At 39.7% G+C, this 15,416-nt stretch overlaps 1 protein-coding gene across 8 annotated transcripts in view; it reads right to left on the bottom strand.

Moving 5' to 3' along the window:
* The window catches only part of UBR1 (ubiquitin protein ligase E3 component n-recognin 1), a 143,599-nt gene extending 140,829 nt beyond the window's left edge, over positions 1 to 2,770 (bottom strand). For 4 of the 8 annotated variants that reach the window (XM_036245932.1, XM_036245900.1, XM_036245916.1 and 1 more), the window contains exon 1: positions 2,594 to 2,770. In XM_036245932.1, coding sequence (XP_036101825.1) covers positions 2,594 to 2,674 — 81 coding nt within the window. In that variant the 5' untranslated portion in view covers positions 2,675 to 2,770. The remainder of the gene's footprint in view (positions 1 to 2,593) is intronic. The other 4 variants (XM_036245942.1, XM_036245936.1, XM_036245928.1 and 1 more) reach the window with 1 other exon arrangement.
* Positions 2,771 to 15,416: the final 12,646 nt, after the last annotated feature.

Raw genomic sequence — 15,416 nt, forward strand, 5'->3', positions numbered from 1 at the left:
ACCTGAAATTCAATCATTCCTGTTCCCTCCTCCTTCTCTCTCTCTCCCCTTTACTCTTTCTCACTCCACGTCTCTCTATCTGTGTATACACACACACACACACACACACACACACACACACACACACATACTCTCTTTCCTCCTCAAAGATTGTATCCATCCCCACAATGTCAACTCTGTACTGAGAACTTCCAAACGTCTAGCTTAATCTTACTTAATATGTGGCCCACAAGACCAGGACTTCACAATCAGCAGGGCATGCTTGTTAAAATGCAAATTCTTGGACCCCACCTCAGACCTACAGAATCCATTCCCCTAATCAGTCTCAAGCAATGTTTTTTATAAATTTCCAATAATTAAAACTTATTATATTTTACTGCAATTTATGTTAGGTGATGTTAGGAATTTGAGACCCTTCATACTTGTGGATGGCAACATGACAGAAAAATGACCTAGGGACTAAGAAGGAACTCTGATTTAAGGATAGCAGAAACTGCCCAGCCAGGGTGGCTCAATAGCTGAGCGTCAACCCATGCACCAAGAGGTCACCGGTCAGGACACATGCCCAGGTTGTGGGCCCGATCCCCAGTGGGGGGCATGCAGGAAGCAGCCAATCCATGTTCTCGCTCATTGATGTTTCTCTCTCTCTCTCTCTCTCCCTTCCTAAAATCAATCAAGAAAAAAAAAAAAAGGATAGCCAAAAATATAACCATAGACAAGACTAGTGAAGTTGGTAAGATTTCTTAAACCTCTGTAACTCTCCCATATTCATTATTTTTGTTTTCCCTGCCTCCCAATGGTGATTTAAAATACAAATCATTCAAGCGTCAAAGAATCTCTGAGCTTGTTTTGCTTTACAGTAAAGAAGAAGTAATCTGGAAAGGCAGAATCTTACTCTATTGTCCAGATAAAACTGAACACTGTCCAGATAAAACTGAAGATGGTAGCTTTAAAAAGAAAAGGAAAGTAGGATGCTATCTGGGATCCTAAAGTAGAGAAATCCAAGCCAAAAAAAGTGATCATGAGGCTTAACAGTCACAAGTCTTCATCCACTTACAACACCCTATCTTGTATTAAAATTATTTGGGCACATGTCTAATCTGTGTCACTGGCCTGTGAGTTCCCTGAAGCTATTGCATTTCTCTTGGCATGTATCTATTACTTTGCAAAACCCAAAGCCTTGCCCAGTGAAATTTAATATTTTTTTAGGCAGAGTTTGCAACGTAATTCTAGCTCAATTCCTGTACCATTATCTCCAAACCCAAGTAAGTGAAGTCCAGATTGATAAGGTTTTACTGTACCATGTGGAAGGAATTAATATATAAAAGCTTTAAATAAAGACTAGTCATCTTTAGCAATACAAAATTAGAACAACACTTCTGCCCACTACTAACATGCAAAAAAGCACAAGCTACCATGAAGACCAGATGTTTGCACTGCTTCCAAACTTCCCCTATCTTCTCATTTATTATCTCAAATAAAGGCTTCCTCCTTCAATAACAGCAGTGAAGTGAGGTTGAATTGCCATCTGGGGTACAGGATAGCTGCAAGCACTACCATAGCTGGTGGCCGAACCCTTATTCCAACTCCCTTCCTACCTGGTTTCTAACTCTCAGCCAAACTCACTAGTCCCTGGGATGGGCTCATTTCTGGAGCTCATTCTGTTCTCTTGCAAAACAATGCTGAAGTGTCTGCAGTGTTAAAATACTCCAAGAAAGCTTTCACTAAAACTACAAACCAAAGAAACTTCAGGAAGAGGTGTAGATCCTACACTTTCTGTATGCTAGAATGGAGACAAACTGACAAAACTTACCATCATGCCATGATCAACATTTGAATATTTCCTATACATCTCCCCACCAGATGCAAGGAGACATCAAGAACATTACCTAATATTACCCTCTACCTCTTCTCCTCCTCAGTCAGTTTTCTCTCTGTAGCCAGACCACTGACTCAAATTTGCTATCTCTTGCCTTCTCATTCTTTCAACATATAGGTTCCCATAGTAATTAATGGTATTGCTCTGACTTGAAATGTCTGGAAGTCTCTTTTCCACCTTTAAAAGCTGCGACAGAAGGCGGGTTTCTCCATTGAGGATTAGACCTGGGGTTTCTCAAGATCCTGGAATGATGGGCTCCAAATGCTAAACCCCGTATCTCGACAAGAGTTGACAGAGGCAGCATACCCTGACAGACCCCACCCAGCCAGCTAAGCAATACAACACGAGGTGCTGCATCCTCGATTCCTGCGTTCTAGAGGGGTTAAAGCTGCGTCTATCGGAAAATGGCTCTTCGCCACCCCCGCCTCAGCCCTCGTATACCAGACCATCTACCAACATCACCAGGTCTTTCTACTTCGGGGCAGAGACATGCTTGAGCTCGTCACCACTAATAAATGACAAAGTCATTATATTCTGTAGACTTGGCCAGCAGGAATGTGGGTGATGACTAACTTCTTATTTAGTGGCTTCCACATCAATCCATACGACTCCCCCTCCCCAAAACCGCCATGAGGAGTGAAGCCCCACATCCTCCTGAGCACGGGAGGAAGAAACTGGGGGGGGTACAAAAGGAACTGGCCCACAAGGACTTACAGATGCCAGTCGCTGTGGGGTCTGGGGCAAGTCCGGGCTGACTTCCATCCTCTCCGCACCCCGGGCCTCCTCGTCCGCCATCTTGAGGGAAACTGACGCTTGCAGTTGCAGACCCCTCCTCCCCCCGGCCAAAGACAAGCGGAAACCTGTGGCCCGTTCAGGAGACGAGGGACGACACTTTTACGACGGCTCCTGAAGTCGAATTTGACGCAGAGTCGAACAGCGGCTTCCGGTCTGCTTCCCGGAAGCAAGCGTCATTGCTCCTAGGGCCGGAGACTTCTCTTTCCCTAATGTTGTAGTCGTAGGGCTCGGTGGCTTAACGGTTGTATTTGTGGTTTCGGTGCTGGGAACTGCTGTATCTACGAGGTAAAAAAAAAAAAAAAAATTCAGCGTCCATTATGAAAAGAAGACAACTGTTGGGACTGAGAACCCGTTCTGGGTCCCTTTCGGGTCGGGTCGTTGGTCTGGGTGTGTTTTGTCTCTCAACGTACCTGCAGTGAATGGTTCCCCAGAGCCCACAAAATAAAAAAATACTCAAAGCTATTACAGCTTTAGGAATGTAGCCCGTGGTCACTTGCACATGCGCACATTAAAACTGGGCCCTACCTTTCTGAGCAGTGTTAGTAAAGAAATAATGAAAAATTGGAAACCTAGTCATTCATCGGTAGCGGGAAGACAAAATAAACATGATAATCTGCATTATGGAATACCATACCGTTCTTAAAAAGAACAAGATCTAGGTGGGAAGATAAAGATAAATTGATGAGGGGGGGGGAAAAGTCAAGTTGCCACAAACTATATATTTAGGCTTATATATATTTAAATACGAAGGAAACAGCCTAAAAGGAAAGAGAACAATACATTAGTGGTTAGCTCTGAGAACCGGGAGAAGATTAAAATGGTCAAGAGCTACTTTAGCTTCATCTGTATCATTTTATATTGTTTGCAAAACATCACTTAAAATGTATTTTTTAACAAAAGGAAAAATAATAAAACTCCATTTAAGAAATAAGAGTTAACTGTTAGGGATTTAGAGTAAGATCTTTACTTCAAATCATATATCAAAGTAATTTTTAATGAATTTGAGAGTTAACTACTAAAAAAAAGTAAAGTGAATATTTGTATAAATTGGGATGGAGAAGGCTTTTTATAGCATGGTGGGAAAGGCAGAAAATATAAAAAGAATAATATAATTTCATTAAAATTAAAAACTTACATATCATTAAAAAAACTACACGAAGTTGAAATTAAACAAAAATTGGGAAGAAATGTCTGCAACATATATAACAGTGTAAGGGATAAAATCTCAAAAAAGAATACTCCAATAGAAAAATGGGCAAAATATATAAATATGGAACTCACTAATTTTTTTTTTTATCCTCACCCGAGGATATTTTTCCATTTTTTGTACAGATAGAGTGGGAGGGAGAGAGAGGAAGGGAGAGAGAGAGAGAGAGAAACATCAACGTGAAGGGACACATCGAGTGGCTGCCACCCGCACAACCAACCAGGGCCGGGGACAACCTGCAACCGAAGTACGTGCCCTTAGCGGGAACCGAACCCGGGTCTCTCCGGACCGCAGGCGGACGCTCTAACCGCTGAGCCAAACTGGCCAGGGCTGGAACTCACTAATTTTTATAAATACATGAGAAAAACTTAACTAGTTTTTAATTAGCAAAGATGCAATTTAAACAAAAAAGGGGTACCATTTATTGCCTGTAAGTTTGGTTTCTCTTAAAGATAATAACCATCATTGGTAAGCTGGAAGGATACTCATTGTTAAGTAAAATGCAAGTGTAAATTGGTAAACCTCCAGGAAGGCAATGTGGCGATATTCAGAAAGAAAAAAATATAAATATAAATATATATATATATATATATATATAATTTTTACTTTGAGAGAGAGAGGAAGGGAGAAGGAGAGGGAGAGAGAGAAACATCAATGTGAGAGCAAAATATCAATTGGCTGTCTCCTGCATGCCCCCTTCCAGGGATGGAACTTCAAACCCAGGCATGTGCCCTGAATGGGAATCGGACCAGCAGCCTTTTGGTGCCAGGGAGAACCCCCCACCCCCACCCAACCAACTATGTCACACTGGGGAGGGCAGAAACTGTTGTTTTTCTTTTCTTTTTTTTTTTATTAATTTATTTTTTTACAAATGTTTCTCCTTTTTCCCCCATTCCCCCCTCCTCCTGATCCCACCCCTGCACCCATCCCAGCATTGTTGTCTATGTCCATGGTTATGCATACATGCATATAAGTTCTGTGGTTTATCTCTTCCCTCTCCTCTCCTTACCTCCCTTCTAAGGTTTGTCAGTCTGTACCCTACTACTGTGTCTCTAAATCTATTTTTTGTTCTGTTCATTATATACCATAAATAAGTGAGATCACGTGATATTTGTCTTTCTCTGATTGGCTTGTTTTGCTTAAGATAATACTCTCCAGGTCCCTCCATGTTGTCTCAAAGGATAAGAGATCTTTCTTTCTTATAGCTGCATAGTGTTCCATTGTGTATATGTACCACTGCTTTTTTATCCACTCATCTACTGATGGACACTTGGGCTGTTTCCAGATCTTAGCGGTTGTAAATAGTGCTGCTATGAACATAGGGGTACATATATTCTTTCTGATTGGTGTTTCAGGTTATTTTTTGTTTTTAATCCTCACCCAAGGATATTTGTACATTTATCTTCAGACAAAGTGGAAGGGGGAGAGAGAGAGAGGGAAACATCGATGTGAGAGAGACACATCGATTGGTTGCCACCCATACGAACCGCAACTGAGGTACATGCCCTTGGCCAGAATCAACCCGGGACTCCCTGGTCTTCCGGCCGATGCTCTAACCACTGAGAAAACTGGCAAGGGCTATTGTTTTTAAATGCATACTCTTTGGCCTAGCAATTCCATTTTTAAGACTATCCTGGAGAAATAATTTAGGATACAAGTGGAGTTTTAACTACATCATTGGTAATGGAGAAAAATTAGAAACAACTCAAATGTCCAACATTAAAAGACACTAGCCAAATAAACTATGGTCACTTATACAGTGTAATACTCTGCTGCCATTAAAAATGTGGTAAAACAACCTGGTGGGGGGTGGGGTGGGAGTGGGATGGAGGGGGTGGATGAGGGAAGAAAGAGGGAACATCTGTAATACTTTTCAACAATAAAGATTTTTTTTTAAATATGGTAGAACAGTGATTGTCAAAGTGTGGTCCACGAACCCCCTGTGAATTCCCAAGACTCAAGAAGTCTGTGAGGTAAAAACATTTATAGTAATACAAAGTAATAGTAATACAAAGTAGTTATGTGCTTTTTAAAAACAAAACAAAACCATGTTAGTATTTGTACTTTTTGGTGCAGAAGTCACGGTGGGTGAAACTGCTGGCTTCTTAGCACAAAATCAAGGCAGTGGCACCAAACTCAACTAGTTGCCAAACTGAAACTAGTAGTAGTTTCTTCATCACCATGCTCATTAAATTAAAAAGTGTGTGTTTTGGGGGGGGGCGGGGGTAGCCTGTTTCCCTTAACACATTGTTGACCGGCAAATTTACATGAGAAGTTCTCTCATGTCGCCGGCTACTTTTTCATAATTGAGTATGAAAGTGAAACGATCTAAATAAATTTCAGTATACTTTATTTATACATAATAGATTTAAATGAAGCTTTGTATCTATCTGCTACATATTATATTTTATACATATTATATATTTTAGTTAATTTTTTTGGTGTGGTATAATGTATGGCAATCACCTCTGTATAATGGTATAGAACATGTTTTGCAAATATATCTGGTTTTGTTGCACTTTTCTTTTGAAACACACACCTTACACATTCTAGTTGGAATTTGTTTTTTTATACCAGTGACTATTTTTTTAAAACATGGTCTTTTAGTTGCCCTGAAAGCCTAAAAGGTGAATCAATATAAGGAGCTCTTTTAGAAGTACCAGAAGAATTGTTAGGTTCTGAGCTGTACTCATTTGAACCAGCAGATATCCATTCCCTAGCTACTTCAAGTAGAAATTTTTTGTATTACATTTTATTTTGTCTATTGTAATTACAGTAAATTTTAAATGCATTGAATAAAGCACAACTGATTAAAAAAAAAAAGAATGCTACTTTTTAGACCACTTTATACTTTTTTGAAAGATACTGCCATTCGCCAAATATTGGTCTGCTCGATCAACTCCTTTCATGTATTTGTTGTGGGTCTAATATGCACGCAGGTTTAACTGTATCTTGCGTAGAATTTCTTTTTCCCTTTCCAGTTGTTTTCATAGAAGCATTGTGGATAGTTGATATCATATTCACTAGTTTTTTTTTTTTTTAATACTCACCCGAGGACATTATTCCATTTTTTGTTCAGATACAGTGGGAGGGAGAGAGAGGAGAGAGAGAGAGAGAGAGAGAGAGAGAGAGAGAGAGAGAGAGAGAGAGAAACATCGACGCGAAAGGGACACATCGAGTGTCTGCCACCCACACGACCAACCAGGACCGGGGACAAACTGCAACCGAGGTACGTGCCCTTAACGGGAACCGAACCCCAGTCTCAGTTGGACCGCAGGCCAACGCTCCAACCGCTGAACCCTGGCCAGATTATATTCACTAGTCTTTTGTCTTTCCATGATATAAGGACAATGGGTACTTTCCATAAAAACGTCATTTCCCCTCTCTGAAGATTCTTTGACTTTTCTTTTAGTACCTTTGGCAAGCCACGGTTTTCTCTTATGGTACCACAGATTAACGTTTTCTTTTCTAATAATATTTCAGCTGTAGAAACACTGTTGTAGTAATTATCTTGGTATACATGATGCCAAGAATCAAGATATGGCTTTAAGACAAATAATATAGTTTCTTGCAGCCCTGGCAGGTTTGGCTCAGCGTTTAGAGCATCAGCCTGCAGTCCAGAGAGACCCGGGTTCAGTTCCCGCTAAGGGCACGTACCTCAGTTGCAGTTTGTCCCCGACCCTAGTTGGGTGGTGTGGGAGGCAGCCACTCAATGTGTCCCTTTCACATCGATGTTTCTCTCTCTCTCTCTCTCTCTCTCTCTCTCTCTCTCTCTCTCTCTCTCTCCCTCCAACTCTATCTGAACAAAAAATGAGAAAATGTCCTTGGGTGAGGATAAAAAATATATATATAGTTTCTTGCAGCCTTTTTCCTTCACCCGAAGTTCAATCTCAAAGTTGCAAATGTATTCACTCTCGCTTTCACAAAGCATTCTCACTAAAATCCCATATTTTATTATTTTTGCCAGATTATATGTTCTGAAGCTGATACGTCCTCTATACGGTATCATTGCTTCATCTAGAGATAACTCCTAAGGATATGTTCCCATTGATTTTTAAGTGGAGAGGGAGGTAAGGAGGGAGAGAGAGAGAAACATCAATGTGAGAGAGACACATTGATTAGTTGCCTCCTGCAGGACCTTAATCAGGGTCAGGGATCAAACCTGCAACCCAGGTAAGTACCCTTGATTGGGAATCAAACCAAAAAACCCTTCTGTCCAAGGGCTGATGCTGTAACCATTAAGCCAAACTGGTCATGGCCATTTTAAACAAATTGATAGATTTAAAAATTTGTCTTAGTTTTCATTTCTTTTTATTTTTTTCCTTTATTGATTTTCGAGAGAGAGGAAGGGAGAGGGAGAGAGAGATAGAAATATCAATGAGAGAGAACATCGATTGGCCGCCTTCCGCATTCCCCCCACTGGGGATCAGACCCACAACCTGGGCATGTGTGCTGACCGGGAATCACACTGGCGACCTCTTGGTGCATGGGTCAACACTCAGCCACTGAGCCACATTGGCCGGACTTAGTTTTCATTTCTAATGCAGTAACTATCAATAGATATAACCTACATAAACAGAAGATCTTTGAGGTCCTCAATAATTTTTAAGAGTATAAAAGAATCCTAAGACCATACAATTGGAAAACCACTCTTGCAGAGGCATTCTTATTGACTGGGGAAGATACTATATCTTGTTGGGTGGAAAAAAACAAGTTACTAAAACAGCATGGTTCTGCCCTGACTGGATAATGTTGATTAATGTCATCCCAATATGCCAAAGTTGGGGTTCGATCCCTGGTCAGGGCACATACAAGAATCGACCTATGAATGTATAAATAAGTGGAACAACAAATAGATGTCTCTCTCTATCTTCCCCTCCCTCCCTTCCTCTCTCTCTCAAATAAATAAATAATAATTAAAAAAATAAAATAGTATAGTTCTATTTTTGTAAGACAAACAAAATGCACCTAGATATTTAAAAATAAACAACACAAAGTTAAAAAGTAAACAAAACAGGAAAGAAATGTCTACAACATATGACAGACCAAAGGCTAAAATCCCAAATACTACTCCAAGAATATTAATTACCAAAATATTGCTCAGTTATCCCTAGGTTGCAGAATCATGGAGACTTTTTTCTACTCTTCTACTTAACTGTATTTTCTAGTTTTTCATACAATAAGTATTTATTCTTGTGTAAAAAAATTTTTTAATCTTCCCATTTTTAAAAAAGATAAATACCTAGTGCCTAGGTAGGTAGATACCTACTTAATCTATCCAGCTCAAAAAGCCTTCTTGATAATGTCTTTCCTTATGTAGCCAGATGTGGTATGATCTTTCCCTCCTCTTGGGAGGAACTAAAAGCTGTATACCTCGCCTCTGGAATCAAACTTTCTGGATTTGAATTTCTTTCTTTTTTTTACCACTTGTTGGTTGTGTGACCTTAGGTGAATTAACCTCACTGAGATCTGGTTTCCTCTTCTGTAAAACAGATGTGGTAATAAGACTGTTTTCCTCATATGATGGTTATAAGGATTAATGAGACACCACCTAAAGCCCTAAATGCCTGGTATTCAGTACAATGCTTGTTAGTATTCAGGATAAACATTTTTGGTTTTTTTCTGGCTGTCCTGCATCCAGTGTCAGTTTTTCAATTCAGTGGTGGAGGGAGGATGTCTTTCCATTGTGGGAAATCTTGTGTGGGTGAGACAGTGTACCCACACTTGTGGTTAGACTTCATTCCTGCTTGGTATCCTCAGGCAGCAATGTCCATCCAGCTTATTCTTACTAAAAAACAATTTTGCCTCCAGCTTCTTGATTATCTGCATTTCCTTGGGTTTCTAAGCCTGTCCCCAGCTTCCTGCAGAATCCATGGGTCCCTGATATCCTTTCAATAGATATCCTCTTTTCTTAAGATAGCTAGAGGTGGTTTTTATTTTTTGACACTGAAAGATTCCTAGTTGATGCACTAACTATTAAGTTATAACATAATACTGTCTTATATTACAGTTTGTCATGGCCTATCTTATTTTTGTTAGTTCCTTGAGTGTAAAAACCAAGATGTATACATAGAAATGTCAACTACTATGTTAAGGACTTTACATTTTAAAGTATAACTCTCAAAACAATCCTGTGATGTAGTTCCTATTATCATCATTGTACAGACAAGGAGGTTACAGCTTGAACAACTGAGGTTGCTTGTTCAAAGAACTGCAATTACTAAATGACAAAACCTAGATTCAAAACCTAGTTCTGTCTGGCTTCAAAATTTGTGCCTTTAATTATTTCACTATCCTACCAACTATAAAAAAAAAAAAAAAAAAATGTTGTCTCTTTTACCACTTTGTATGTTGTAGTATAAATGTCTATTGTTAAATAAATAAATAAAAATAGTCATCAGGTATCTGGCATCCATTTAACATCTCAGTACATTTTATAGGTCATGAACCAAATAAAATATGTATATAAACTTATGAATTATTTGCTCTTTTCTGATTTAGAGCAAGGAATGGGTAGGCCCAGTTTAGACCAGGATTATGAATTTGTTTGATTCTTATGCAAAGACATACTTATTTTAATTAGCATCAGTTCACAGTAAACTTTATGAGTAAATACGCTACATAGTCATTTTGCAGGTGCCATTTACTGTTTAAAGTATTACCAACAACTAATATACGTTAATTAGCTTTCTCAATGCCCCAGAATGACCAGTCTGTTGGGACAGCCACGCTCAGATCTATATTTTCATTGGACTCCTTGTTTATGGGTTGTGCTGCAGGTTTTCAACCCTGATTACATATTAGGAACATCTGAGAACTTTTTAAAACTTCCAATGCCAGGTCTCACTCTAGTGATTCTGATTTAATTAGAAAGGCGTGGGACCTGAGTTGTTTGTTTGTTTTTTCCATTTCTCCCAAGGGATGCTAATGAGCAATCACGAGTTGAGAACCTGTAACTGATTCTATTTCAACTGACCTCCTTCTCGGGGATATATATTTTTTTATTGTTGAAAGTATTACAGACGTCCCCCTTTTTTTCCCCCATTGACCCCTTTCTTCCTGCTTCCCCCTCAGGGATATTTTTTTTTACGTGTCACTACATGATTCCTCTTGCTTGGTACAAATCCTTGATATTCCTCATCCAGATAAAGGAAGGGTAACCTTCCTTATTGGTCTCCCTATTTCCACTCTCTTGCTCATTCTCATCCTCTATTCTCCTGACAAAATTATTCTTTTTTTTTTTGTAATCCTCACCCAAGGATATTTTTCTGCTTATCCTCAGATGGAGATGGAGAGAGGGAGAGAGAGAAAGAGAGAAATATTGATGTGAGAGAGACGCATCCACTGGCTGTCCCCACACAACCCAGACCAGGTCCGGGGACAAACTGCAACCGAGGTAGGTTCCCTTGGCCAAAATCAAACCTGTGACTCATTGGTCATCGCTCTACTGCTTAGCCAAACCGGCCAGGGCCACAATTATTCTTAAAACATATATCTGGTCGTGTGACTCTCTTACCTAAATATATTAGATGACTGTTTCATAAGATAAAGTTTAACCCTTAAGCATGGCATTCGAAGCCCTTTTCAATCTGGTTTGAAACTATTTTTGCTAGTCTAATGTCCCTTGCCATCCTACTTAAACTATCCACACTGTATCTATCACCTGTACCAAACAGTCTAATCTTCTGTGTATTCGCATAAGTTTGTCAGTCCCTTTGCCTAGAGTGCTCCCTCCCGCACTGCTACACCTTTTTTATAAAGGGATTTCTGCTTGTTCTTTAGAGATCAGTTTATATACAACTCTCTCTGAAGTTTTCTGATTCATTCCCTAATAGGGAGAATTGCTCCCTCTGTGCTTTCATTGCACTTTTATTTATTTATTTTTTAAATAATTTTTTTCTTTATTGATGCTAGAGAGAGAGGGAGAGAGAGATAGAAACATCAATGAGAGAGAACATTGATTGGCCGCCTCCTGCATGCCCCACCAGGGATCTGGCCCACAACCTGGGCATGTGTCCTGACCGGGAATCAAACCAGCAACTTCTTGGTGCATGGGTCGATGCTCAACCACTGAGCCACACTGGCCTGGCTCACTGCACTTTTAATTATTTAGATGTTTGTTGAACTTGTTAGACTATGAGCTTCATGAGAGCAGGAATTCTGTCACTGATTTGTATTCACAGAATATGGTAGCTGCTTACTAGATCATGGATGTCTAATATTTCGGGGAGGGGGGAGAAACTAAAAAAAGACTGAAATACTACACATACAAATTACTGTAATTGAAATTTATAAATGGTTCTTTTTTTTTTATCCTCACCCGAGGACATTTTTGCATTTATCTTCAGATAGAACAGGAGGGAGAGAAGGAGGAAGAGAGAGAGAAACATCAATGTGAGAGAGACACATCAAGTGGCTGCCACCCACAGGACCCCAACCCGGGCCGGGGACAAATGGCAACCGAGGTACGTGCCCATAGCAAGAACCAAACCCGGGACTCTCCAGTCTATGGACCAATGCTCTAACCGCTGAGCCAAACCGGCCAGGGCAAAAATTATAAATAGTTCTTAAAATACAGTATTTAAAAATCAACTCACAAAACGTGCATTGGTCTCACAATAATTTCCAAAGCCACCTTAGAAGCTAGCATTGTAAGGTACTCCTTCCTAGGGATCTTAGAGTTTTCACCTTGGGATCTTATTGAAATACAATTTGTTTGGGGAGGATAACCTCTTATCAGATTGCCTTTTAGTGGCATTAGTTTAACAGATGCTGGGATGGTATATGGTGTTAGAGGTTGGGTTTCAAAGAAGCTGATTCTGAAGCAGAGTTTAGCATACAGGTTTACTAGGGAAAGTTCTTGGGATCAACACCTATAGAAGGGAAAGAAAGGGAAGGAAACATGATTGAGCTGAGGGAGAAGCTGTACTGCAATGCAATTTGAGTGAAGGCCTTAGTCAGCTCTGGGTATTTCTGAAACTGGACCATTTCTTCAGAGTTGGGACGGAGTGGCAGGGGGTAGGCCTTTATACACTCACATTGATGAATCATTAGATGTGGGCAGCCCTGGCAAGAGGGGTCACCTTGAGCATGACAGTTCTCTTCAGCAGAGGCAATTCCTGCTGAGGCAGTACAGCTGGCTACATTCCCAGCAGCGAGGGAAGTAAGTCCTTCATTTCCAAAGTTGAATCTGGATGGCACATCACAGTTGCCACCATAGAAATGACTAGAAAGAAAGGACTTAAAAAAAAAAAAAAAGGCAGCTAAAAAATGTCCAACAGCAAATCTTACCTACTCTAGTTTAGCTTGTAATCTTGGGAGGCTGTGTGATGCAGGGAAAAGACTGTGGGACCCCAAATGCCTGGGATTTTAATTATAATTTCACTACTTCCTACCTGCAAAGTATTAGGCAAGTCTACATAGAGTCTCTGAGCCTTAATGTTCTCATCTATAACTGTGATGAAAAACTGTGCCTTATTAGGTGGTTGCAAGAATTAAACAAGACAATGTATGTGAAGCTACTTTGTCAGTCATCAAGTGCCATACAAATATATGGTGCTGTTACCATATTTGATTTATTGATAAAGTTAATTAGTACTCCTTTGTTCAAAACCATCAGGTAACAGAGAGGTAGTAGTGGTGGGAAAAGAACCTGCTGTCTGGTTGGCTAGAGCCCAAGCTGGACTTTTCTCATCCTTGTTTCACAGTGATAGTAAGGTAAGATTAAATATAATTCTCCTGACTGATCTGGCTGCTTTGTGCAAAGTATCACCAGTTACACCACTTTTGTAGTTTTCTCTTTAGCCCTTGCTGGGTGTGCTCCATTGATCCAAGAGGCTGCCAAGATCCCTACTCTATATAACATTTATTTTACTTAAAAAACAAAAAAACTCTTTATTGTATTGGATGTAGTAAACTTTTCCCCCAAAGATGCACATGGATTTGGCAGTACTGTCTTGGGCCAGAGGCATTGTAATTATATCTGAACTAGTTTATGTTAACATGTTCCAAGGAGATCAGTAATTCTGAGCCTTTATACTAAGCTCTATATGTGGGACTGGTGATCTCAGAACAGAGAGAGTTTAGGAAGTCAGGAAGAGGAGGATAAAGGACTCAAAACTTTTGAGAGATTTGGGGAATAAGACGATTGAGCTGATGGAGATTGAAAGGGCTTAGACAGTGAGCCCATGAGAAAAACCCATTAACCCAAAAAGCATTATCTCACTTACTCCTTAAAACAAATCTTGTGAAGCAGAGACTAGTATAGTCCCCATTTCAGAGGTAAGGTAACAGTGGGTAAAGAGGTTGTAAGAATGAAAAATGTAAAAATAACAATAGTTACTTTGGGAGAGGAACAGAGAATAATGGTAGAACTGAGTGAAGGAAATGGAGATAAGGCACGAAAAAAAAACACAAAGATTTTTTTTACCTCAGTGGAAGGGCAAGGGGAGTTGAGTTATAGAGGAGTCTAAGTAAGAGTCCTTCCAGGCAAAGTAAGGAAAGGGAAAATGAGCAGACCAGAGTGAAGGGAAAAGGAGAATAAAGGGAAAGTAGTGAAAATTTGGAAGACAAACTCTTAACATGATAAGGAAGAAAGAAGAGAACAGGAATGTAACATTCCTTATTTATTTTCAGACTTAAAAAACATGACACAGTTGGGAAAATTTACTCAAAGGTATTATTTCTGTTATAAATACGTACATACATACACTTCTTGTCACATTAATGAAAAGGCAGCAAAGATAAAACAAATTAAGTGATAGTTTAACGATCCCAGGAACTACTATGCATCCGAACCTATAGTAATCATAAAGGCAAGGATATTATAATAATTTATTTTATGCCATGTCATTTAACTTACACAACCTTTTTCTAGGCCTCCAATATCCTAAGAAACCAATATAGATGAAAATCTTTTTTTGAGGGTACAGAGATGCTTTAAAATTAAATATAATTAGTCTTGAGTTATAATGGTCCTATCCCATACCTTATTAACATAAATCAGAGTTGTTTTGTGTGGGGTTTGTTTGTTTGTTTGTTTTTGTATTGGTTGGCTATGCCAGCATTTTTAGTAACTATTAAGAGTAAACTGTTAACTATTTTTCTTCTTCTGTGTTCACTGTAGGTTTTTCCTTAATGGATCTAGTAGTGTTTGAATACTAATTAGGTCCCAAAATACTACATTTCAGATATGGGCTTTATGTGTGTGTGTGTGTGTGTGTGTGTGTGTGTGTGTGTGTGTGTGTTTAATTTATTGATTTTTAGAGAGAGAGGAATGGGGAGAGAGGGAGAGAGATTTGTTGTTCCACTATGCATTCATTGGTTGATTCTTGTATGTGTTCTGACTGGGGATCAAACGCAAACCCTTGGTGTTTTGCAGTGGTTCTCAACCTGTGGTTCACGACCCCTTTGGGGGTCGAGCGACCCTTTCACAGAGGTCGCCTAAGACCATCGGAAAAACCATATTTCCGCCCTGGTTGGTTTGACTCAGCAGTTAGTGTGTCGGCCTGCTGTCCAGAGAGGCCCAGGTTCGGT

This window comes from Molossus molossus, unplaced genomic scaffold (assembly GCF_014108415.1).
Source record: "Molossus molossus isolate mMolMol1 unplaced genomic scaffold, mMolMol1.p scaffold_m16_p_1, whole genome shotgun sequence".
Lineage (NCBI taxonomy): Eukaryota > Metazoa > Chordata > Mammalia > Chiroptera > Molossidae > Molossus > Molossus molossus.